The sequence below is a fragment of the Podarcis gaigeae genome (assembly GCF_964106915.1).
Source record: "Podarcis gaigeae genome assembly, chromosome: 8".
Lineage (NCBI taxonomy): Eukaryota > Metazoa > Chordata > Lepidosauria > Squamata > Lacertidae > Podarcis > Podarcis gaigeae.
In genome coordinates this window covers 7,905,630-7,931,930 of record NC_139684.1, presented here as the reverse complement: position 1 = coordinate 7,931,930, position 26,301 = coordinate 7,905,630, and the positions used below count along the sequence as shown (strand labels likewise).

Genomic DNA, 26,301 nt, shown 5'->3' with positions numbered 1-26,301 from the left:
CAGCAGAAGATCGGGCAACCTTCGCCCCGCCCCCTTCTGCCGCTCCCTCTCTGCGCCTGCGCGCGCGGGTCAAGGATCAGGGAGCCAGGGGGCGGAAGTGGCTCATAATCCTAGGGAGCTGCGGCGGCGAAACAACAGCAGGAGCCCCAGCTGGCGCCTCAGGGGCGGTTTGGGCCTCTTTTCCCCTTTCCCTGCCCCGCTCGGGCCCCGCGGGCTCGGGAGCCCCTCCAGGGCGGGCCCTATGAGTGTGTCGCTGGTGGTCCTTCGCTTGGAGCTGGCCGAGACTTCGCCCGTGCCGGGCGGCTTTCCTTACAGCGCGGCCGGTGAGGGGGCTCGGGAGAGAATGAGGGGGGAACAAGCCGGGGGGGGGGTGGAGAGAAAGAGAGGGAAGTCTCTCAGAGAGGGATTCAAACATAAATATTTTTAAAATTCTACTACAGCGACCCCCAGCGTGTTTTACAAGAAAAAAGTACAACTTTTAAAGCACAGCAGTTATTAGTTTATCCCGAAAGGTAGAAAGCCTAACCGAATTGTATCCTCTAGTTAAAAGGCGCTTATGTAAGAGCAGATGCCTCGGTGGGTGAGATCACACAGAGGTGATGTCGGTTGAAGTAGATCATGTTGAGCAAGGTAGAGCAGTGCTCCCAAGTTAATGACAAACTTCATATTGTTGCTATTTGCTATGAAGAGTTACTGGTATCTACATAGAGCGTTATAATGTTTCAAATGAAAAAGGGCTCCCCCTCCAACAAAAGTTATATATGAAAGTTGGTGTGCTTGGGTTACTAATAAGCCCTCTGGCAGAAGCCTATGTAGGAGAAGTTAATGCAAAGTATGTGTGCACAACACAGAACAAATCCCTTCCAGAATGTGTGGTATGTTTGGGAATGCAGGATGTACACTCGAGGCAATAATTCTATGATAAAATAAGCAGTCACTGGTATAGAAGTGTGCCCTCGTCTTCATCTGTGGCATCTTAGAAAATGTGATGGCAGTTGTCTAATTAAGCATCCTATCAATTGCTCTAACAGAAAAACCTGGATACCTGTGCTACACTCTGTGTGTGTGTGTGTGTGTGTGTGTGTGTGTAATGCTTTGCTCATGACCTGATTTGTATCTACAAGTGCCTCTGAGATCAGCTAAATGATGTCACAGGTGTGTTGTAGCCCAAATGCTGAACCAATAAGAGGCTGGAAACATTTAATTATTTGTACTCCACCCATCTGACTCTGGATAGTTTCCAACAAGTTTAAAGAAGAATGAATTAATAGGCTAGTTCAACTGCAATGCATATAATCATTTAGATTTGAAAGGGTGTGTTTGCTTTTGTTGTTTTTGTTCTAGCTTGTGGATAGCTATTATAATAATACACATCACTGTTTTTGTTTAGCTACTGAAATGTCTGATGAGGAAATCCAGGAGAAATCACTAGCAGCTGCCACAGCCTCCTTAGATGGAAAGGAGCCTGTCGAGAAAGCAGCTATCATTCACCAGCACATTGGCCGCAGGGAGATGACTGATATGATCATTGAAACTATAAAGCCTGATGCAGGTACTGGTATGGTGCTTCCATGTGCTTCTGGGCAGAATGCAGGTGCAAGTTTATGCTTCGAGAAAATGTACAACTACAGTGGTGCCCCGCAAGACGAATGCCTCGCAAGACGAAAAACCCGCAAGACGAAAGGGTTTTCCGTTTTTTGAGGCACTTCGCAAGACGAATTTCCCTATGGGCTTGCTTCGCAAGAAGAAAGCCCATAGGGAAATCTCCGGGGACCTCTTTTAAATGCTGGCGGTGGGGAGCAAAGCCTTCCCCCCCCTCCGGCCTTCAGAAGAGGTCCAGGAAGGCCGGCGGGGGCCAAAAGGCTTTGCTCCCCACCGCCAGCATTTTAAAAGCAGTCCGGGATAGCAGGGAAGCGCTTCCCGCTATCCTGGACGGCTTTTGAAGGCAGGCGGGGGGAGCAAAGACTTTGCTCCTCCGTGCCTGCCTTCCCGGGAGAGCGGAAAGTCTTTGCTCCCCTCCGCCTGCCTTCAAAAGCTGTCCGCTCTCCCGGGAAGGCAGGCACGGGGGAGCAAAGACTTTTGCCCCCCACCAGCCTTCAGAAGAGGTCCTGGACAAAGGTCTTTGTCCCCCCTGCCTGCCTTCCCGGGGGCTTTTAAGAGCGGACGGCTTTTGAAGGCAGGCGGAGGGGAGCAAAGACTTTCACCCCCCGCCAGCCTTCAGAAGAGGTCCAGGACCTCTTCTGAAGGCTGGCGGGGGGCGAAAGTCTTTGTCCCCCCTGCCTGCCTTCCCGGGGGCTTTTAAATCGCCCCGGGACAGCGGAGAAGTCCTCCGCTGTCCCGGGGCGATTTTAAAATGCTGTCCCGGGGTTTTTTAAAATGCTGGGGGTGGGAAGAAAAGCCCTTGTCCCCCCCCCCCTCAGCCTTCAGAAGAGGTTGGGGGACAGACTGTCCCGGACCTGGTCTGAAGGCGGTTTCCATAGGAATGCATTAATTGATTTTTAATGCATTCCTATGGGAAACCGTGCTTCGCAAGATGAAAAACTCGCAAGACGAAAAAACTTGCGGAACCAATTAATTTCGTCTTGCGAGGCACCACTGTATCAGAGTGGGTGTCAGGCAGAGCCAGTTAACATGCATATGATAGTGTGAGCTTTTTCCTTTCCACTTAGCCATACAACAGGACCACGCCTAAATCAGACTTGTTAAGTGCCAGAATGAACTAATTGACCAAACAGGAAAACTTTGTTGTTCTTGTTACTGTCTAGGGTGGGAGAGAGGGCAGGACAGGAACAGACTTGGCTCTCGGCCCTTGTTTCTTAGAGATGAGGACATGCCCCAAACAGTGAATGGTTATGAGCCTGCAACTTCTGTAGATTTATTTGCAAGATTGTTCTAACGTTTTAAAGTATTCTCAGAACTGATGCCTGCCTATTGAAGGGGTAGTGAACAGCATGCCTTCCAGGTGTTTTAAACTACAACTCCCAGCATCTTTGACCATTGTCCATGTTGGCTTTGGTTGATGAGACTTGGTAGTCTAGAGCAGTGTTTCCCAACCTTGTGCCTCCAGATGTTTTTGGCCTACAACTCCCATCATCCCTAGCTAGCAAGACCAGTGGTCAGGGATGATGGGAGTTGTAGGCCAAAAACATCTGGAGGCACAAGGTTGGGAAACACTGGTCTAGAGGGAGTCAGATAGGGAAAGCCCATTCTAATAATTCTACAACAATATGAAGGAGTAATGAGTGATCAGGGATTAACTTTCCTGCCTTACAATGCTTTGAACTGCATGAAAGGACTTGCATGAGCATAACAGACCTTTCCCTCCCTGTCCTCCCCACCCCTTTGAGCTACTGTTCTGGGTTTTCCTGCAATCTTCTGGAGCAGCTTTTGGTTGTGGGGGTAGGGAGAAAAGAGGGAGGGGATGTTCTGTTGCACATGCAGAAGTCCTTGTGCGAATGGAACACCTTCATTGGATGCAACTTTTTGTGATCAAACATACCTTGAGAAATGTTTTTAATTGCTAGGGGCTGCTTTGCAGTCTTTACCTTTTGGCTGCTAGGTTAGAGCTGCAATCCTAAACACACTTATTCAGAAGGAATCCCCATTGGCACACTGGAGCTTGCTTTAGAATCAGTATGCATGGAATTGAGCTGTCAGTGGCCTCTTGATCCTTTCAATGACTTAATAGTCTGGAGGACCAGTTTGCAAGTCACCTACTCAAAACAAAACCCTCAGATTGGTTTCAGTGACTCTGTTGGACATGCTCCTGGGTTGGTAAATAGTGAACTGCGGCTTGGAAGTAGTCATTGATGTACACAATTTACAAAGGGCCCTTTCTGAGTAGATTCCCTTTATAACGTATGGAAATAGTGTTTTAGAAGATCAGTTGAATTTTTCACGAATTAATTTTTGACCTATACTTTTCTTGATTCATGAAAAAAGAAGCGTTGAAAGCAGTGATGGAGGAAGGGAAGGCGTCTGAGGCATCCTCCCCTGATGACCGAAGTAAACATAATGGCCAAAGTGGGGGTGTTGGGACATCACCGGATTCCCCCTCGAAGCAGCTTCCAGACCAGATTTCCTTTTTCAGTGGAAACCCGTCGGTTGAAATAGTTCATGGCATCATGCACCTCTACAAGACAAAGTAAGGAAGTGCTTCTCTTACGTGGCTTGTGCGAAGCGGGTCACAGATCCAAGCCTTGTATGGTTTTTGTGAAACTCCTGCTCCCTTAGGGGAAGGGCTTTAAGTCAGTGGAAGAGCAAACATATTGCTTGCTGAAGATCTCAGATGCGCATTCTCAGCCTAACCTACCTCACAGGGTTGTTGTGAAAAAAAATGGGGAAAGGGAGAACAATGGGTATCACCTTGAGCTCCTTAGAGGAAAAGTGTGATATAAACCTAAGAAATAAATGAATGAATCAGTTAGTGGGTGCTGGAATAGGATCCTCTCTTTTCCTGGAATGCTGGAGAACTATTGCCAGCCAGAGTAGACAATACCAGCCCAAACTGAACCTAATCTAAGGCAAATCCCTAGGTACTCTTTGAAATGTGATAAATCCAGTTCCTGGATTTTTATTTTTATTTATTTTGGAAGAGGTAACTCTGGTTTAGTCATTTTTTAAAAAGTGCAATAAAAGAAAGTAGCAGCAGGATAAAGTCCAGGGAGGCAGGTTAAAATTGCCTTAACTGATGCTTTAAAGGGTCTGGGAAAGTGTTTGGGGGAAAGTTCTTGGTTTGAAATATTTGCTTACACTTTGGTTCAACACTTTGGTTACGTTTGACAGCACAATCTTGTACTAGTTTCTTTACGGTGGTGGTTCTCTACCATTTAGGAAACTCCTGTTACCTGTTTAGGAATCCTGTGCATTGCTATGCAGCCCCTGTATGTTGAAGAAGGTTCTGGGATATTTCAGGGTGCAAATCGGTTGCTCATATTTTGAACACTGCCTTGAGTCTTGGGCCTCTTTGTGGTCTTGCACAAATCAAGGGTGTACTGTAGCTATTCTTTCAGCTGCTGCATATTGTAGGGCGGGGGGGGGGGCGGGCAGCCATGGGTGGTTCACAGCTAAGGAATGCACATGGCAGATAGTTAAGTATTTATTGTTAAAGATAACATTTACAGTTGCTTCTGCAGCTCTGAATACCTACGCACACCAGTGTAGAATCTAAGCAGCTATTCCCAGGTCTGAGCTCTGTGGACTATGCAGCAGTTGAAACAGCCCCCCCCCCCTTTTCTTCACCCCAGTTTATGTATCCTTCCCTAATGGGCTGTGTGCACACGGCCAGAGAGCGCTCCTGCATAGAAACTTTCTCTCTGCATCCCTTTTCAATTCCCTCTTGGTTCTGGTTGACAGTGGCCTGCCTGTTCCTGACATCAGGTGGGGAACACTTTTGGCTCCACACATCAGGTACTTATTAGGATCTGTCTTGGGGACCAAATCTGACCACCTGTCAAAGTACCTTTCATGCCAATCTTAAAGAGGAAGTAAGGTAAAAGTACCCCTGACCATTAAGTCCAGTCGCAGACGACTCTGGGGTTGTGGCGCTCATCTCGCTTTATAGGCAGAGGGAGCCGGCATTTGTCCTCAGACAGCTTCCAGGTCATGTGGCCAGCATGACTAAGCCGCTTCTGGCGAACCAGAGCAGCGACGGAAATGCCATTTACCTTCCCGCCGGAGCGATACCTATTTATCTACTTGCACTTTGACGTGCTTTCGAACTGCTAGATGGGCAGGAGCAGGCATCGAGCAACGGGAGCTCACCCCATTGCGGGGATTCGAACCGCTGACCTTCTGATCGGCAAGCCCAAGAGGCTCTATGGTTTAGACCACAGCGCCACCCGCCTTACATAAACTTTTGTGAGTTTCTCCCCCATCCCTTTCCTTCTAAGTTCTCATTCTCATGCTACTTTAGCACAAATATTTGCGCATCAGACACATGTATCCAGTGGTGCATTAAACCATGAAGCCCGCTGATGGGCATGGTTTAAGGAAAATGGCTTGGTGGGCCAATATTGGCCCGCAGGCTGGCGGTTGCCCACTCCCGTTATAAAAGAAGATCCACAGTGGCTCGCAGCTGCCAACCAGAGAGGTCCATCTTCCTTTGCTGATCATCTTCTTGATGAACTTGAGACGAGCCTTTCTGCTGTACTGTTTGTTATCACAGCAGTGATTTTCAATAATAGGTAACCAGGTTCAGTGGGGTTGACAGGCTGAAAACGAAGTTACAGATTAATCCAGAAGTAGCCAGCGTGATGCCAGATGTTTTGGACTCCAACTCCCATCAGCCCCAGCCAACATGGCCAATGGCTAGGATGATGGGAGTTGGAGTTCAAAACCTTTGGAGGGACACCACATTGGCTGCCCTTGGGTTAATTAGTGCAATTTTACAGGAAAGTGACAGAGGTAGTGCATTTCCTGTTGTACAAATTATCTGTACTGTGGGAGCCTTTGAATGAAGTAGATCCGTAATACATCTGTGCTTTTTAATTAAGGCTTTCACTGGTGGCTTGAGGCTTTCAAAATGCCGGCGAACATACTGACCATTCTAATTCCCGTCTCATGCAGCAAGATGACCTCCTTGAAAGAAGACGTGCGGCGCAGTGCCATGCTGTGCATTCTCACGGTGCCTGCCACAATGACCAGCCACGACCTCATGAAGTTTGTGGCTTCCTTTTATGACGTCATCGAGCACATGAAGATCATACGAGACTCCACCCCAAACCAGTACATGGTCCTGATCAAATTTAGTACACAGGTAAAAAGCCAAGAGATGAAATATTACTTTGGCCAAATGGGGGGGGGGGGGGGGACAGTTTTCTCCAAGTACACAGTGCTTTCAAAAAATGCTTTAGAAACACCCAGCTGTTTCTTCTTCCCAGGATGCCAGATGTAGTGAACAAGATTGGAAAGCACACTTTTACCCCAGAAAAAATGAAACAAATTTTAAACCCAAGTAACCACTGAACAGGTTTAACCATTCACTGAGGCACATTCAGCAGTAGAACCTATGCTCTTCTGCATGTACCTTCCTAAAACTGCTGTTGTGGAGTACCTGGATGCAGCCCAGAGCTACTGGAGGCCATTTTAGGTTCATAAAGGTCTGTGAGACCCACCACCAGCTCATGTGCCCAATATCCCATCTTAAATGGGTTAACTGGTTATGCTGTCCATAGGTAACTTCTGTGTGATAGTTCTGAGGGCTGGAGAACCTTTCCCCAACTTGGTGCCCTCCATGTGTTTCGACTGCAACTCCCAACAATCTGAAAAATCTGGAGGGCACCAGATTGGGGAAGGCTGTGTTAGAGTGTTAAGACTTTTGGAGGGGAGAGAGTTAAGTTCAGGTCTCTGCCGTTCGGTTCCTTGGTGGGGGAGACTTGGCTTTTATGGGAAAGTACAACCTTTGCAATTTGCAATTCAGGGTTGTTTGGAGTCAGGAGTCAGTTACTATTTTTTAAAAAACTTTTTTATTCAAAATTAAAACAAAACATATTATCCAGAAACATATCATCCTTATTTTCCCCCACCATTTTTCCTCCCTCCCTCTCCCTCCCCCCACAACCCCCCACCCCCCAACCTCCCTAAGTTCCAGTCTTTGATTTCTCTAAAAATGCTGTTTTCTGCATGTTACACAGTTGTATAGATCCTCAAACTATTTAGCTGATTATTATCAATAAAAAGTTTTTGAATGTTTATTCAAAGCCAGCCAAGGAGTCCAGTTCACTTCGTTGCATCTTCAAATACTTTGTAAAGGGTTCCCATTCATCTTTAAAGTCACAGTTATCCTTGTCAGTTTTGCCAGTTCTGCATAGTCCATCAATTTTTCTTGTCATGATTCTTTAGTTGGGGTTTCTTCAGTCTTCCATCTTTGTGCTATTAAAACTCTCGTGGCTGTTGTTGCATACAGGAAGATGTTTTTCAACTAGGAGTCAGTTACTGGACACAGCACAAGCAGTTTGCAGTTGTCTAAAATGATTCAGTTTGTATGTTTGACTTGAAGCACTGACTCAGGTGGGCTTGGGGGATTCTGATTGAGCATTAAAGTGGCAAGAAGCAGGGGAGCTGGAGATGGGCTGTCTCCAATAAAACCTGATTCTTTGACCAGAAAACGCATACAAGTCTTCCATGTGCATTTGTGAAATTAGGATTTAATCTACTGGAATATAGCAGTATCTATATATGGAAAATCCCAGGCTTCTTAAAACTTGAATCTGGGTTTTTAACTTGATTCTGGCACCTATACATTTTATATCTTATCTAGTCCTGGCTTAATCTTGGTGTTGTACAGCTCCAGGTACTTTCAAAATAGACATTTGGATTTGCAGCATTATCTGAGCTTTAGAGTTAGGATGTGTGCATTATAAATACTTGCCATATTTTTCACGCTATAGGACCCACCGGACCATAGGACGCATTGGACCATGGGGGGGAGAATGGGGGGGGAATTCTCCCCCTCTCTGCTCAGCGCCCCTTTAGCGAAGCGGTAGGAGAAACGGAGCCCCTTCCATTTCTCCTCCCGCTTGGCTGAAGGGGCGCTGCACAGAGAGGGAAAACTGTGCAGCACCTCTCCAGCGAAGCGAAGCCTGGAGAGCAAGAGAGATCCGAAGGCTTGCGGATAGTTTCCTGACGCCCCCGGATGTTCCAGGGGCTTCAGGCGGCTTCAGTGAAAGCAACTCAAAGCCTCCGGAGCGCGGGGAGCAGTGGCGTAGCATGGGTTGTCAGCACCCGGGGCAAGGCAAGTAATTTGTGCCCCCTAACCCGTGGATTTGCGCCCCCTAACCCTAACCCCCAGATGTTGCGCCCGGTGCGGCCGGCCCCCCCCTGCACCCCCCCACCCTACGCCACTGGCGGGGAGAGCTCTCCCTCTGTGCTTCGGAGGCTTCGCGTTGCTACCACTGAAGCCAAGGAGCCTGCATTCGCTCCATAGGATGCACACATATTTCGTCTTCATTTTTGGAGGGGGAAAAGTGTGTCCTATAGAGCGAAAAATACAGTATTTCCTTTTTAAAAAAGTGTTGTAGATTCTGAGCACCACCGGCCTGGGAAGTAATCTCAGTTTGTCTCCTATTGGCACAGATGCCTCTGTGCTGCTCTTCACTGTAGTGGGCTGCGCTCTCTCCATCCAAACAGCTCGGTCTCTTCTTCTTTGCTTTAATTGTAGGCAGATGCAGACAGCTTCTACATGACTTGCAATGGCCGGCAGTTCAATTCCATAGAAGAGGATGTTTGCCAGCTGGTCTACGTGGAGAGGGCAGAGGTCTTCAAGTCAGAAGATGTAAGTTCCTTCACACTTTTCCAACTCTGGCATCCTCTCAGGATCCCAGGTCCCTTCAGCCAGCTGGATGCAGCACCTCAAGGTTCCAGCAGGAATTGTGAATGTCTACAAAAGAACTTGTCTCTGTTTGTGTGCATTTTTAAACACCAATCTGCCCCTTGATTCTTTTGCCCAGTGGCTTCCAAACTGTGTTCTGAGTTAGTCTGGGGAGAAGATCAGTACAGTGGTACATTGGTTCTTGATCTTAATCAGAACTGGGAGTCCGTTCGACTCCTGAAACCGTTTGAAAACCAAGGCATGGCTTCCAATTGGCCGCAGGAGCTTCTTTCACCCAAGTAGAAACCGTGTCGGATGTTTGGCTTCCGAAAAACATTTGCAAACTGGAACACTTACTTCCGGGTATGTTGATCATTGTTCACTGCCCAGGACTCTGTTTAGAGGAAGGAAAGTCGATTTGTTCGACAACTAAGCCATTTGAGAACCAAGGTACCACTGTAATTGGAGGGGGTGGGATTGGCATATTGAATAACAGCCTCTCCACCATTAGTGATCTTCCTGTGCTGTATACAGTCGGTGGAAAGAATTGAGCGTGTTCCAGGCATTTTGTACCATCTAAAAGATGCAGTAAAGAGCTAACAATGACAGCAAAGCCAATGCAGGGCTCTTGCGATTTATTCCCATAAGCTAATACACGCATAGGGAAGACAAATAAGGAATACAGAATCATGTTAGTTTATTAAATCTCTTTAGAAATCTGCATCCCATGTAATGCTGATGATTTAGCACCTACAAATGAGGAATAAATAAGTACAGTGGTACCTCGGGTTAAGAACTTAATTCGTTCTGGAGGTCTGTTCTTAACCTGAAACTGTTCTTAACCTAAAGCACCACTTTAGCTAATGGGGCCTCCTGCTGCTGCTGCGCAGCTGCTGCACAATTTCTGTTCTCATCCTGAAGCAGAGTTCTTAACCCGAGGTAATATTTCTGGGTTAGCGAAGTCTGTAACCTGAAGCGTTTGTAACCTGAAGCATCTGTAACCCAAGGTACCACTGTACTTATTTATTCCTCATTTGTAGGTGCTAAATCATGGAAGCCATATATGCGCCAGGTTTAGCCTGAACTTTAGCTAATCTGACACTGGCTTAATTTTTTCCATCAAAGCTACTGTATTTTTCGTCCCATAGGACGCTCCGTCCCATAGGACGCACCTAGTTTTTTGGGGGGGAAATAAAGGAAAAAATTTTTTCCTTTATTTCCCCCCCAAAAGCAGGTCGGTGAAACCGAACCAGGTCGAGGAACGGCGCTGCGCCTCCCTGAGCTTGTGGGGCTGGCCGATGTCTGCCTCAGGCGCAGGCTGCTATCCGCAGCGTGGGGAGCCCTGCGGGGAACCCCTGCAGGGCTCCCCACGCTGCGGATGTCTGCCCGGCGCGCGGGGCGCTCTGCTTCAGGGCGCTCCGCCCGCCCGCCGGGCGGCAGGCTGCTATCCGCAGCGTGGGGAGCCCTGCGGGGAACCCCTGCAGGGCTCCCCACGCTGTGGATGTCTGCCTGGCGCGCTCTGTTTCAGGGTGCTCCGCCCGCCGGGTGGCAGGCTGCTATCTGCAGCGTGGGGAGCCCTGCGGGGAACCCCTGCAGGGCTCCCCACACTGGGGATGCCTGTCCGGCGCGCGGGGCGCTCTGCTTCAGGGCACTCCGCCCGCCGGCGGCAGGCTGCTATCCGCAGCGTGGGGAGCCCTGCGGGGAACCCCTGCAGGGCTCCCCACACTGCGGATGTCTGTCCGGCGCGCGGGGCGCTCTGCTTCAGGGCGCTCCGCCCGCCGTGCGGCAGGCTGCTATCTGCGGCGTGGGGAGCCCTGCGGGGAACCCCTGCAGGGCTCCCCACGCTGCGGATGTCTGCCCGGCGCGCGGGGCGCTCTGCTTCAGGGCGCTCCGCCCGCCGGCGGCAGGCTGCTATCTGCAGCGTGGGGAGCCCTGCGGGGAACCCCTGCAGGGCTCCCCACGCTGCGGATGTCTGCCCGGCGCGCGGGGCGCTCTGCTTCAGGGCGCTCCGCCCGCCGGCGGCAGGCTGCTATCTGCAGCGTGGGGAGCCCTGCGGGGAACCCCTGCAGGGCTCCCCATGCTGCAGATGTCTGTCCGGCGCGCAGGGCGCTCTGCTTCAGGGCGCTCTGCCCGCCGGGCGGCAGGCTGCTATCTGCGGCGTGGGGAGCCCTGCGGGGAACCCCTGCAGGGCTCCCCACGCTGCGGATGTCTGCCCAGCGCGCGGGGCGCTCTGCTTCAGGGCGCTCCGCCCGCCGGCGGCAGCCTGCTATCTGCAGCGTGGGGAGCCCTGCGGGGAACCCCTGCAGGGCTCCCCATGCTGCAGATGTCTGTCCGGCGCGCGGGGCGCTCTGCTTCAGGGCGCTCTGCCCGCCGGGCGGCAGGCTGCTATCTGCGGCGTGGGGAGCCCTGCGGGGAACCCCTGCAGGGCTCCCCACGCTGCGGATGTTTGCCCGGCGCGCGGGGCGCTCTGCTTCAGGGCGCTCCGCCCGCCGGCGGCAGCCTGCTATCCGCAGCGTGGGGAGCCCTGCGGGGAACCCCTGCAGGGCTCCCCACGCTGCCGATGTGCTCCCGAAGCGCCGGGCGCTCTGCTTTCAGGGCGCCTGACGCTCCAGGAAGCAGGCTGCTATCCGCAGCCTAGACATCCCTGCCGGACCTCCTGCAGAGCTGCCCAGGCTGCGGATGTCTTCCTGAAGCCTGGAGAGCGAGAGGGGTCGGTGCGCACTGACCCCTCTCGCTCTCCAAGCTTCAGCGAAAGCCTGCATTCGCCCCATAGGACGCACCCAGATTTCCCCTTCATTTTTGGAGGGGGAAAAGTACGTCTTATGGGGCGAAAAATACGGTATATCTCCAAACACGATCTTCCTGTTTTGTTTTGTCAGGTGGGCTTTTGTTTCTAATTTGGGCTCGGTTTTTCGGGCACTACAGCTCCGTGTGCTGCCATGGATGAGCACTGCTGTTTTTGGCCTCTGTATAAAGTGGCTGGTGGGCTTAGAATCCCCTTTCGCTATTGAGAAGGCGAAAAGAAGAATGGGAGGAAATGAACACTTTGCCAGTGTAAATATGTGTTTGGTTGCATGTGCCATCAAGCAGCACCCTGACAAATCTGGATGTGCCTTTTTTCTTCCTCCTCCTCCTCTGCAGGGGGCCAGTCTTCCTGTCATGGACCTGACAGAGCTCCCCAAGTGCACTGTCTGCCTAGAGAGAATGGACGAGTCCGTCAATGGGATTCTCACCACGCTTTGCAACCACAGCTTCCACAGCCAGTGTCTGCAGCGGTGGGAGGACACCACGTAAGAAGCGCTCTTCATTCTGTAGTATTGCCGGGGAGGTGGGGAGAGAGAGAGAGCTGTTTGCGTGCCTTTCCCAATTTTGTTGCCCTTCCAACATGTAGCAGTGGGCCTAAATGTGAGGGTTCCAGAAAACCCGCCAGTGCCCTGAATCAGGGGTGGCTAACTTGAGGTTAAGGTCCATATAGTTAAAGCCATGGTTTTCCCAGTAGTGATGTATGGAAGTGAGAGCTGGACCATCAAGAAGGCTGATCGCCAAAGAATGGATGCTTTTGAATTATGCTGCTGGAGGAGAATCTTGAGAGTCCCATGGATTGCAAGAAGATCAAACCTATCCATTCTGAAGGAAATCAGCCCTGAGTGCTCATTGGAAGGACAGATCCTGAAGCTGAGGCTCCAATACTTTGGCCACCTCATGAGAAGAGAAGACTCCCTGAAAAAGACCCTGATGTTGGGAAAGATGGAGGGCACAAGAAGGGGACGACAGAGGACGAGATGGTTGGACAGTGTTCTCGAAGCTACAAACATGAATCTGACCAAACTGCGGGAGGCAGTGGAAGACAGAAATGCCTGGCGTGCTGTGGTCTATGGGGTCACGAAGAGTTGGACACGACTAAACGACTAAACAACAACAACAACAACAACTTGAGGTCCTCCAGAAGTTGTTAAGCTGAAACTGCCATCATCCATGAACCATGGCCCTGCTGGCTTGGGCGGACAAGATCAACAAGTCCTGGAGGGCTGTAGGTTAAATAACTGTCCCCCAAACTGGACTTGGTTTGATCTAGTGTGTTCACTTGACTTTTTAAACAAATCATGTTACTTTTATAGGCTATATAAACACCACTATTTTTAGTCTGCACAGTAGGGCAGGTCCCCATCTAAAATAGCCAACAGTTCATAACCCAGCACTGCCGCCAGTGTTTGAGGCATGGTGCCTGCCTATAGATCAGTTGCTGGGGAGAGTGTTGTTGTGCCCGGGTCCTGCTTGTCGGCTTCTGAGAGGCCACTGTGAGTACAAGGTGCTGGGACTAGATAGGCCTTAGGTCTGATAAGGGCTGCTCATATGTTTTTTTGTTGGGGGAAAGGAAGAGAAAAAGCACTTGGGCTTAACAGCAGTGGGGGTACAGAATGATGTGGTCGTGCTCATGGCTTCACGGAAGAAGCACATACACTTGGTGATGGGATGGATGGAGGGCAGGTCTGGGTTTCAATCTCTTCAGTTCTGCCACTCGCTGGACGACCTTGGACCAGCTGTTCTTAGCCTATTTTACAAGACTAGCTTTTGGCATATGTGCCCTACCCTCCTCCTCAGGTTGTAAGAGTTGCTATAATAATAAAAGAAAATTAGAAGTAGGGACACCACTTATGTGATTCCCTGACCTAGGATATAGGGGAAGATAAAATTACTGAAACTGTTAAAGATGACGGCGTACCCTTTTGGCCAAGGTGGACCCGATTTTCAAAAGCTCTTTTTGACCATGTTGTTGCTTCTTTTTATTCCCTCTGCTTCTGTCTGTTTCTTCAGCAACAGCAGTGAGGGTTGCTTAGTCTAACCCATGGGTAGGCAAACTAAGGCCCGGGGGCCGGATCCAGCCCAATCACCTTCTAAATCAGGCCCACGGATGGTCTGGGAATCAGTGTGTTTTTACATGAGTAGAATGTGTCCTTTTATTTAAAATGCATCCCTGGGTTATTTGTGGGGCATAGGAATTCATTCATTCCCCCCCTCCCCCCCAAAAAAATATAATCCGGCCCCCCACAAAGACTGAGGGACAGTGGACCGTCCCACTGCTGAAAAGGTTTGCTGACCCCTGGTCTAACCCATCCCATATTCTTAGCAGATTTCTTCTATTCCTGCCTTGGCTTTCTCTCTTAAGTTACTGAGTTTATCTAGGAAGTGCTTAAAATGGCTAGAACAGGGCTAGCCAACGAAGTGCCCTCTGCAGGTTGCTGGACTCCGAACTCCTATCGGCGCCATCCAGAATGGACAGTGGTCATGGATGCTGGCAGCCGTACTTCAGCAGCAGCAGCAGCCGGATTTGTCCTGCACCTCCCACAAGTTAATCAGCCTGGATTGTAACCACTTCTTTCTCCCCTACCTCTTCCAGGTGTCCTGTGTGCAGGTATTGCCAGACGCCGGAACCTGTGGAAGAGAACAAGTGCTTTGAGTGTGGAGTCCAAGAAGTGAGTGGGCACAGAACAGGGGCAATTTTTATGTTGATACTTGTATCGTCTGCAGCGGGGGCTGTTTACAGAGGGAACCATTCGCTCCAGGCTAACCAACCCTGAATGCACTTTTAAATCTCACTGGGAGAGGGGTTGCAGTAAGGAGGGATCAGAAGACGCAGAGGGTGTCCCCACCCAACTGCAAATGGTTCATGCAGTTGCTTGAAGAAAAGATAAGCTAAGAAAGAAACAAATTTCCCATTTGCTAAGGCAAACTGGCACATCAGTAAAGTCTTGGGTGCACTGGCTCCCGGTGGAGTACAGGATCAGGTTTAAGGTGCTGGTTTTAACCTTTAAAACCCTATACCGCAATAGGACCCTCGTACCTACGGGACCGCCTCTCCTGGTATGTCCCACGGAGGACCTTACGGTCTTCAAATAAAAACATCTTGGAGATCCCGGGCCACAGAGAGGTTAGGCTGGCCTCGACCAGAGCCAGGGCTTTCTAGGCCGAGGCCCCGATCTGGTGGAACGCTCTGTCACAAGAGACTAGGGCCCTGCGGGATTTGACATCTTTCCTCAGGGCCTGCAAGATGGAGCTGTTCCGCCAGGACTTTGGCCAAGGCACAGTCTGACCCCCTCTTTCCTAACCCGATGGTTGCCATTAATTTGATTCTGAATTGATTCTAGAATGCATTTTAATAAATTGATTGTGCAATTTTATGTACACTGTGCTATTTGTACCTGTTGTTAGCTGCTCTGAGCCTGGCTTTGGCTAGGGAGGGCGGGATACAAATAAAAAAATTATTATTATTATTATTATTATTATTAGGCACCTGATAGGCAAGCAGGGCCTGCCCCCTGTCCCAGCATGCCCCAGCCCACCTTTAAGTGTCCCTCTGTTCCTCTTGGTGCCCGATGATGGGATCCTTTGCATGTTTACTCAAAACTCGCTATTCCACTGTTCATTGGGACTTTGCAGCAAGTGTAAGGATCGCGGCCTGGCTGTCTGTCTGCTTTTTCTGAGCTTCAGTACAATCCTTCTTTTCATGCAGAACCTGTGGATATGTCTGATTTGCGGGCACATTGGATGTGGGCGCTACGTTAGCCGGCACGCCTACAAGCACTTTGAGGAGACGCAGCACACCTACGCCATGCAGCTGACCAATCACAGAGTCTGGGACTACGCTGGAGGTATTTCCTCTACCTGACACTGCTTGAGGAGCAGCCATTGCTGAGCCTTGAATCTGTGCTTCGGTATTTGGCTGCCGAGCCAAACCTGCCTCGTACCATGTCAGGCTCTTGGTCCTTCTAGGGAAAATGGACCATCTACTTTGCATGTGGGAAGTCCCAGGTTCAGTTCAAAAGGGGGCTGGGAATGCCATCAGTCTGCATCTGAACAGTGGCGTAGCGTGGGTTGTCAGCACCCGGGGCAAGGCAAGTAATTTGCGCCCCCTAACCCGGGGCAAGGCAAGTAATTTGTGCCCCCTAACCCCTACCCTGCCGCCGCTGCCAGCTTCTTCTTGCTGCTGCCTGGGCTGGGGTATTTATGGTAAGGTAGCCACGGTGGCGGGTCCGTGTCAGGTGATCTGAGGCGAGTTGCCGCTGGCGCTGCCGCCCAAACGACGCCGCTTGCCCGGAAGAGGAGGAGGGCAGAGAGGCGAGCAAAATGCAACATGGCCCAGCGGCGGCGGCGGGGCTGTGAGGAGGGGCTGCCTGGTGCGCCCTCCGCGGCCCTGACGCGTGGGGACCGCGGCGAGCGCTGAGAGCCGCTGCCTGCCGGACGCCTTCAGCCCGGACGCGTGCATAGCTCGTCGGTTCCGCGAGACATGGGGCTCTGCTACAGCCTGCGCCCGAGGCTCTTCGGCGACTCCGGAGGCGGCGAGCGTGCCCGCCCCCCCAGATGTTGCGCCCGGTGCGGCCGGCCCCCCCTGCACCCCCCACGCTACACCACTGCATCTGAAACCCTGGAGAGCCAGAACAAACCAGTGTAGGCAGTACTGAGCCGGACAGAACACTGTTCTTTGTTGTTGTTAGAAGATTTTAAGATAATTACTGCGAAAAAAGAGTACAGAGTCCTTTCCTAAAGGCAGTTCTCAGCCCCCACCACCCACAGAAGGTAGGCACCCCTCCCAGCTCTCATCTGGGATCCTTCCTTCCTGCTCCCAGCCTCTCCCCTAGGTAGACCAACATTGCCCTGTCTCCCACCCAGGGACCTCCATCAGCCATGAACGACCCCCATGAGTACACAATCCCTGGACATTAGCAATGGCCCCATACATACGACTCAAAAGAAAAAGAGACAAAAATGGAAAAGGAAAGAAACAAGAAGACAGGAAAGATACAGAAAGCAACAGGCAAAAGGAAAAGTAACATTACAGAAAAGTAAAAAGGACATTTGATTTTCCATCTGCCAGTTACAGGGGAAAAAAGAAAAGATTAAGGCATTCAGTCCATGATAACACCCGTATTTTCTTCTTTCTGTTAAACAGTATTTCTTTTAGGTCAGAGTGTCTCAGAATCATTCATTTCTTTTTCTCACAAAAAGTCCAAGAGGGGTTCCTGAACTATTATTATTACTGGTAAAAGTCAACCATGTTCTTTCTTTAATATTAACTTTACCTCTGTTAATTCTCACCACCCTTCCTCCATATAGAATAATAGTAAATCCTTCCATCAATGGCCATGTTATAAATCTCCACTGCAATCACATATTGGGATAATATTCCATAATTTCCCCCCTTGTTATATATCCTTTAATTCACGCCCAGTTCCATATGTTCAAATTACATTTCCTGTTGTGTTTATGATAGTATCACTATCTTCTCCTCTAGAATCTTCCATTTCCTTTTTTTTTTCCAGAGACAGTATCATAAATTCAGTAGTATTGTCCTCTGCAAATCATATGCAGAATACTTTCTCTGGTAGAACTGAAGAAAGGCCAGGACTGAAGTTTCCCCAAAGTTCAGTAGCAGAGCACCGGCTTTGCTTGCGGAAGGTCCCTAGTTCATTCCCTGGCATTTTCACATTGGGTGGGAATATCCCCTGTCTAAAACCTTGGAGAGCCAGTGACAATCAGTATAGACCAGCCTTTCTCAGCCTCGAGCCCCCAGATGTTCTTGAACTACAACTCCATAAGCCTTGACCACTGGGCATGCTGGCTAGGAATGATGGGAGTTGTAGTCCAACAACATCCATGGACCCAAGGTTGTGAATGGCTGGTATACTATAGACAGTACTGAGTTAGATGGAACTTTAATCAAGAAGGGTCCTGGGTCCTGTGGGACAATTGCAGGAAGCAGGTTGGTTGAGCTTGAGCTTGCTAGAAGCTCAGTAGTACAGCCATCTTCATTAAAGGTAAAAGTAAAGGGACCCCTGACCATTAGGTCCAGTTGCAGCCGACTCTGGGGTTGCAGCACTCATCTCGCTTTATTGGCTGAGGGAGCCGGCGTACAGCTTCCGGGACATGTGGCCAGCATGACTAAGCCGCTTCTGGCGAACCAGAGCAGCACACAGAAACGCCGTTTACCTTCCCACCGGAGCGGTTCCTATTTATCTACTTGCACTTTGACGTGCTTTTGAACTGCTAGGTTGGCAGGAGCAGGGACCGAGCAATGGGAGCTCACCCCGTCGCGGGGATTCAAACCACCAACCTTCTGATCGGCAAGTCCTAGGCTCTGTGGTTTAACCGACAGCGCGACCCGCGTCCCCCGCCATCTTCATTACCAGGGCCCAACTCCTCCTGTAGGGAGAGACTGGAAGTAGCTGAGTGCTCCGCCTGCGAGATTCCCAACAGGGTGGGCTTGTTGTATGGTGAGCGTGGGTAGAATTAGTAACTGAATTTTACTCTTGCTTTCTAGTTGTAATTCCAAATAGGAAATTGGAGCTAGTCAGTCAGGGTTGTTGCATTTTTCTCTCTCTCTCTCTAGACAATTATGTCCACCGGCTCGTGGCCAGCAAAACAGACGGGAAGCTAGTTCAGTACGAGTGCGAGGGGGACATATGCCAAGAAGAGAAGATTGACGCATTACAACTAGAGGCAAGTCCGCACTGGTTTTCTTCCCCTCTTGCTTTTGCACATTCTCTCTGGCTTCCTTAACGGTTGGTGAATGTTGGGTGGGTAATGCAAAGTAACCCAAACGAATGGAGACAACAGGCAGCCCTCTGCTTACGTGTGAGCTTGAATGGCACTTGGACAACTGAGGCCGCAGGTCCTTTTGAGTTGCAAGCTAGCTGTTGACTTTGTGGGAATGTCAGGTCAGAATGCTAGACCCATGTCAAATGCAGGAACAGCTCTCCCTGTGGAATATTCCCTTCTCATTGCCTCTTATTTCCTTCTGATCACAGTACTCTTACTTGCTGACAAGTCAGTTGGAGTCCCAACGTATATACTGGGAGAACAAGATAGTCCGGATAGAAAAGGACACGGCCGAAGAGGTGAGTTTCTTATGGGCGCTAGCGGCACGTTCAGCTCTTCTGAGGATGGCAGGTTGAAGGAAATGCTGGTAGCGGGCTGGTAGTGGAGGGCGGTTGGGCAAATTGGTGATACTGCTCTTCCCTCTAAAGTTGGTCCAACAAGTTGGCATCTTCTCTGATGGTCCTAAGTTTGGGGGTGGGAGGATTTTGGACGTAATCCTAGATCTTTTTACCCAGGCCTCTTGGGGGCAGAGGATGAACGTGGCTTGAGTGTACCACCCCCTCTTGCCACTTTTCCCACTGGCTAGCCATGGTTTCCCATGATTTCATATTTTTTTTTTGTAAGATATTTATTAAAATTTTTAGAGGTACAAAAAGAGAAAACGAAAAACATCATTCTAAACAAAAATAAGATAAAATACAAAAAGGAAAAAAGAAAGAAAGAGCAAAGAATTAAAATCCATTAAGCAAAAAGAAAAAACAAAGAAAAATACAACAAATCTTCCCATTACTTATCTTTCATTAGCTTATTTCCCTGACCACCTCACACCTCCCTCTTTTGTATTCTAGGTCAGTTATCCATTTCAGCAAATCCTTTCCCTATTTTCAAATTTTTGTCCTGTAATTTATCTTGATATTAATATAACTTTACTTTTCCTCTTTTCACCGATTAACAGTCTGTTTTTTCCTAAATCTTTGTAACATTTCTGCTAATATCACATAAATTCATTCCAACATCATTCTAACATTCATTAATTTTGCAATGTTTCTGTAAATAGTCTTTAAATTTCTTCCAATCTTCCTCCACCGACTCTTCTCCCTGGTCTCGGATTCTGCCAGTCATTTCCGCCAGTTCCATGTAGTCCATCACCTTCATCTGCCAGGTTTCCCATGATTTCAGACAGGGTTCTCTCCCAGCCCTGCCCGGGGATTGAACTTGGGACCTTCTGCAAGTAAAGCGGGTTCTTTGCCACTAAACTGTGGCCCTTTGCATAATGCACATTAGAAAAGGCTCCCAAAAAAAGACCACCCTTGTTCTCAGGCTTACAATCTAAAAACACACAACCCAAAAGGAAAATGGAGAGGGAGGAAGGAAGGAAGCTCCGGTTCAAATTCTTAGTTTTTTTACGTAGTTCTTGGTTATCTCTCTTCTTTCTTCACTGACTCCCCCAGGAAATGGTCAGAGGAATCACTCCAGAACACTCAACCCTTATAGAGATAACACCCAGTTAGACTTTGGTTTGCTTGAAAAGTGCCATTTTCTCCTTTTCTAAAAACAGATTAACAACATGAAGACTAAATTTAAAGAGACGATTGAGAAATGCGACTCGCTCGAGCACAGACTGAATGACTTGGTCAAAGAGAAGCAATCTGTCGAAAGGAAGTATGTGCATTATGTTGTGTTTATCCTTAAGAAGCCAAAATCATGTGCAGTCAAACCACATTGGGTTCAATGGCAGGTGGGATTACCAAAGTCTTTTTTCCTGGACGCCTGCCCCTTTTTAAATGTTTTAAAATTGTTTTGCCAAGCACATGAAAAGCCGAATGCTCATGTGTTGCTGGCCTGCTGCATTCATAATGAAGTACCATATTTTTTGCTCTATAAGACTCATTTTTTCCCTCCTAAAAAGTAAGGGGAAATGTGCGTGTGTCTTATGGAGCGAATGCAGGCTGTGCAGCTATCCCAGAAGCCAGAACAGCAAGAGGGTTTGCTGCTTTCACTGTGCAGCGATCCCTCTTGCTGTTCTGGCTTCTGGGATTCAGAATATTTTTTTTCTTGTTTTCCTCCTCCAAAAACTAGGTGCGTCTTATGGTCTGGTGCGTCATAGAGCGAAAAATACGGTAATTACTTTGGCATGGCCTCTGGGACCTACTGTTTGATACCCAAAACCTACGGAGTAGACCCTGAATGTAACATAGTTCCCTCTCCTCTCCTTTTCTGCCCTTCAGGTGCACCCAACTAAACACCAAAGTGTCCAAGCTGACCACGGAGCTGAAGGAGGAGCAGGAAATGAACAAGTGCCTGCGAGCCAACCAGATCTTGCTCCAGAACAAGCTGAAGGAGGAGGAGAAGCTTCTGAAGGAGACATGTGAGCAGAAGGACCTGCAGATCACGGAGGTCCAGGAGCAACTGCGGGACGTGATGTTCTACCTGGAGACACAGCAGAAGATCAATCATCTCCCCGCTGAGGCTAGGCAGGAAATCCAAGATGGACAGATCAATATTGCCATGGCATCGTCAGCTGGCTCATCGGCAGGGGGTCCCGGGAAGCCTTCATCCCGGAAGGGTAGAGGCAAGAGGGGCAAGTGAGAGATGAGGTGGCCGCTGCTGACCTTACTGAAACTGGCCACAGAGGGGTGGCCGGGGGGGCTGAAGGAGAGTCGCTTGTCAGGTGAAGCAGGCGCAAGAGTCTAGCAAGGGATGAGCGACCAGTTTGCAGAGCCTTTCCTACCCCAGTGCACTAGCCAACAGCCATCGGCAGCCCTTAAGATGCTCTTTCCCTCTGCTGGCTATCTAGCTACTCATAGGCACGATGTAGTGACTCCTTGGCTGTCTGGCCGTATTTAGCCTCCCCTTCTCTGCTGCATAACCTGAGAACACTGTGTTCAAGTTTTAGATGTTTGCTTGAAATCATACTTTAAACGAAGTGCAAAAAAACCAAAATGACAAGAGCCTTAGATTTCTTTTTTTCCCAGGGGGGCGCAGGAAGAGACGTTGTGGCCTTCGCCTTTTGTAAACTAGGAGTACACCTGGACCCGGGCTCCCTTTCCTGATTTTGAGGCACCTGGCTGAAAGCACATGCAGGCAGTCTCTCCTCTAGGTAGGTGTGCGCTGCAAAGTGGCAGAATTGCCAGTCGAGTGGGAAAGTTCTGCTCGGCTGGAAAGTTTTGTGCCAGGAGCCTTGCTGAATGTTGGCGTTGAAGAGCTCCGAGGTGTTGGGTGCAAGAACTGCATCTCTCTGAGATGCATCCTTTTTGAGGCCTTTGTCCTAAGCCTGTCCCCCGGTTGTAAAACTTCTGGGAGGCCTTGGCTGGTGAAACATAGACGGAGGGCTGAGTTAATCAAGAGCGTTGTCCAGACTTTGAAGGGCTGTCCAGAAAGCGAGGGAAAAATCTGCTTAAGGGGTGAGAAATGCACTGAAGGTTTGCCTTGTTGAAATCTCAGGTGCCTAGGGCTTAGTAGAAAGGTTGATGCTTGCAGCAAAACAAGGACCACGCTGGCTAGGGAGCTTTCTGGGAAATTGCAAAACTACCACGCTGGGTGTCCCCGAGTTCATTCACAATGCCCCAGTTCCTTGTGCTGCACTGGACCTGCATCCTCTCCCTATCTTCTTCCAAATGCCCCTCCTCTCGGCAACCAGTGTTTTCTGCCTTGATACCTGACTATGCACTGCATGTGAACACATGTGACCAGACCCTGAAACCTGCCTTGAGAGAGAGTGATTTAGAGTGGAAAAGCTGTGTGCATGTATCTAACCTGTCCCCTGCCGCTGCTTCTTCACTTCCTAACTGCTCCCCATGTCCCAAGTGTGTGTTTCCGCTGTCGGGTTCTGCACATGTGGTTTTCCTTGCAACTACCTTGGGAGTTGGTTATGTGTGTTTGTGTGTCAATTCTATTTTAGTTAGCCCTTAGCAGGAAATAGCAGAATTTCAGCATTCTGTGCAGAATGAGCTTGTCTGCAGGTATTTAAGAAGCCAACCCTCCTCCGCACAAAAGAACCCTGCTCAGGGGACAAAAACCAAGTGGAGGTGGTCAGAAAGGGGCTGGAAGACCCTCTGCCCCCTTCAGACGCCTGCATTTTAAGCAAACCTCATCTCTTCTGTTTGCTAATGTGTGTGGCTGCCCTAATGCCCTCTCGACATCTTAAGAGAGCTGTGAATAGGCAGGTTCTGCCTGCAAGCTGAGCACTGCTTTGGGTCTTCCCCCCACCCCTCCAAATGGCACATTTCCTCAAGTGAAGACTTTTTGCCATGCCAAATGTTGCTCTTTTGCCTTGTCCGCGGCAACTTTACACTCAGCAGCAAGCGTTGCACACGCCTCAAGGGCTACGACAAGTTAAGGCCCTGGTGGTTTTTTTGTACAAGTGTACGCTTTGTCTAGATGGAGGTATAATGAGTGCTGGCCCTCGCTGAACAAACGAGAGCCAGAGGGCGAGATACTGGCATTGGTAGTAATTCTACTGGCTGGATTGAAAATTATAGTTTAAAAAAAAAAAATCAAACCTACAAGTTTCCGCTAACGTGCTTATGTTTTGCTTTGAAAAGGGAAAAAAATGCATCCACTCCACCACCAACTTCACATAGGCCTATCAAACTCACTTGATGCAGTTTGCCACCTGCAGCTGACTAGTAGTTTTCTGAGCTCCTTGCTGCTGACTCTTTTTGATCAAATTTTGTAGCACAAATGTATCTGTTAAAAAAAAAAGTTCTGTGCACATGCATTGTACAGTCTTGATACGATAATTTTAAAAGCTAAATGGTCAGTGTACCCTTCTTCTATAGAAACTACTCTGCTTATTTTTGAAACAATCCTATTTTTGCACTTGGTTACTCTTGCTTCATGATCTCCTGGGTGCCCTGAAGTTAGGATGAGGCTTGTGCAATATTGGTGTGCTAGGGAAGAAGGGAAATTCTTCATCTGGGGAGAGAAGTTCAGACGGAAAGAGGGGATGCAGTTTAAAAACCACTAAGTCCATGTCATATAAAGATGAACCTGGGCACCAAAAGTAATTGTTTGAAATGTGTTACTTATCAGGGAATCTTTTGGAAAGATCAGCGTACGCTCAGACTCTCCCTGGCATCATTACTTTCCTAATTTCAGGGCTCGGAGCAAGATCTGGATTCTTCGCTGAGAAGCCTTTCATTTCCTCTGAAATGTTTTTCTTCTTCTTAGTTTCTAGTCCTAACCTGTTAGAAATTGAGGATAATTGCTTGACGTTTTAAGATGCCACCTGTGCTGTGTTTGAACACTGTTAAATCTGCCAAGCTTTTTGCCCTGCTGAGCTAAGAGCAGTCAGGTTTATTCAGAGGATAGACTGGAGTTTGGCTGACACTAGCAACACCCATAGGTTAATATGGGTGTCTGTTATAATATTATATACTGTAACATCTGCAATGGGACTTTATTAAACTGGATTAAAATATGCACAGTGGCATTTGTGTATGTGCTTCCCTTGGATAGCAGATTTACTAATATCTACGATGATTTGGAAGAAGGTACATTGAAGTAGCAAACTTGTGGGCGAAGAGTTCTGCTTTTTCCACACTAGGGATGCCGATTGTCACGAGGAGAGGCAAATCTGCCTTTTGATGAGTCTGACCATCTAATTCGCTGCTGGCTAAAACAAGGGCCAAAGATCCCCCAGCCTGTAGGCATTCACCCTGGGGAAAAGGGGTACAGGTATCTTTTTTAACATGTTGGTCAAGGCTGTTCCAGAGCAAGCGAAGCAGTTCTGGAATACCTCCTGTCGAAAAGTCGTATGTTCTAATGCCTGCTCTAGTGGATAAAAGCCTTCTGCCTTGTGGTGTAGTGGTTAAGAGCGGTAGTCTTGTAATCTGGGGAACCGGGTTCGAGTCTCCGCTCCTCCACATGCAGCTGCTGGGTGACCTTGGGCTAGTCACACTTCTTTGAAGTCTCTCAGCCCCACTCACCTCACAGAGTGTTTGTTGTGGGGGAGGAAGGGAAAGGAGAATGTTAGCCGCTTTGAGACTCCTTAAAGGGAGTGAAAGGTGGGATATCAAATCCAAACTCCTCCTCCTCCTCCTCCTCTTCTTCTTCTTCTTCTTCTTCTTCTTCTTCTTCTTCTTCTTCTTCCCACATGGCTGCATCGATCCTCTGTTCATAGGTGGCTTTTGAGAGACGACCAAAGTGTCAGTTACCTCTAGACTGGGGTAAAGGTAAAGGGACCCCTGACCATTAGGTCCAGTCGTGGCTGACTCTGGTGCTGCGGCGCTTATCTCGCTTTATTGGCCGAGGGAGCCCGCGTACAGCTTCCGGGTCATGTGGCCAGCATTACTAAGCCGCTTCTGGCAAACCACAGCAGCGCACGGAAACGCCGTTTACCTTCCCGCCGGAGTGGTACCTATTTATCTACTTGCACTTTGACGTGCTTTTGAACTGCCAGGTTGGCAGGAGCAGGGACCGAGCAACAAAAGCTCACCCCGTCACGGGGATTCGAACCGCCGACATTCTGATCGGCAAGTCCTAGGCTCAGTGGTTTAACCCACAGCGCCACCCGCAATTATTGCAACAAAATGTCTAGGCACCATTCCCCCCCCCCCATGGGATTTATTGTTCTTAATATTAATTTCATTTATATACTGCTTTATGTTTTAAAGAGAAAAAACCTCAAAGCGGTTTACAACACATTAAAACATCAAACAAAACAATCCAGAATAAAGCAAATTCAAGCTTCAAGGAAAGTATTTTAGAGCCTTCTCTAAGCGACATTTTGCTTTTCCCATAATTATGTACCTATTTATATATATGCCCCATAGCAGAAATACTCCAGGAAGCTAGTGTGGTGATGTGGGTGTTAGACTAGGACCTGGGAGATCAGGGTTCAAATCCCCACTCAATCATGAAGCTCATTGGGTGACCTGGAGTCAGTCACAGCCTCTGAACCTACCTCAAAGGGTCACTGTAGGGATTAACTGGGATGGGGAAAACCATGTTCTCCGTGGGATATAAATGCAGTGAAGAAGCTCTTCTGCTTACCTGCTTAAGAAATCCGGAGGGTCAGCCAAATGGAGATTTCAGTCGCCAACCTAGCATCCAGAGATCTCCATGTGGACCTGTGCCTGGGTTTAGAACTCTCCCCATTCAATGTCCAACCAACTGGGTTGAACTCCCCTGGGTCTGGATGCCAGATGGGCGAGGAGATCTGTGGATATAGGAAGAGTTGGTGGGTAGACATTGCTTATTTCCCTGCCTTAAAGTCTGTGGGTGCAAAGCTATACCTACTGGTATTTAGCAGAGAAAATCCCATTGAACTCAGTGCAACTGGTTACACCGCAATTCACAGAGCAAAGATCGCTCTTCCAGACTCCCCCGAATGCTTCTTTGAAGTGACTGTTCGGCCATTTATTTCACATTTGTTTCCTTGGTGGCTTACGATA

General features: G+C 49.0%; 1 protein-coding gene across 3 annotated transcripts; it reads left to right on the top strand.

The window, feature by feature from the left end:
* Positions 1 to 46: 46 nt before the first annotated feature.
* Positions 47 to 24,328, top strand: BRAP (BRCA1 associated protein). 3 transcript variants are annotated; one of them, XM_083753277.1, is made up of 13 exons: positions 125 to 323; positions 544 to 630; positions 1,391 to 1,552; positions 3,943 to 4,144; positions 6,568 to 6,757; positions 9,161 to 9,274; positions 12,452 to 12,600; positions 14,709 to 14,784; positions 15,822 to 15,960; positions 18,696 to 18,805; positions 19,114 to 19,203; positions 20,463 to 20,566; positions 21,133 to 24,328. In XM_083753277.1, exons 2-13 carry the CDS (start codon positions 600 to 602, stop codon positions 21,491 to 21,493), a joined length of 1,728 nt encoding a protein of 575 aa, XP_083609403.1. In that variant the 5' UTR covers positions 125 to 323; positions 544 to 599; the 3' UTR covers positions 21,494 to 24,328. The 3 variants fall into 3 exon arrangements, with proteins under 3 accessions (XP_083609401.1, XP_083609402.1, XP_083609403.1); XM_083753275.1 differs by lacking the exon at positions 544 to 630 and having other exon boundaries at positions 47 to 323; XM_083753276.1 differs by lacking the exon at positions 544 to 630 and having other exon boundaries at positions 77 to 323; positions 3,946 to 4,144.
* Positions 24,329 to 26,301: the final 1,973 nt, after the last annotated feature.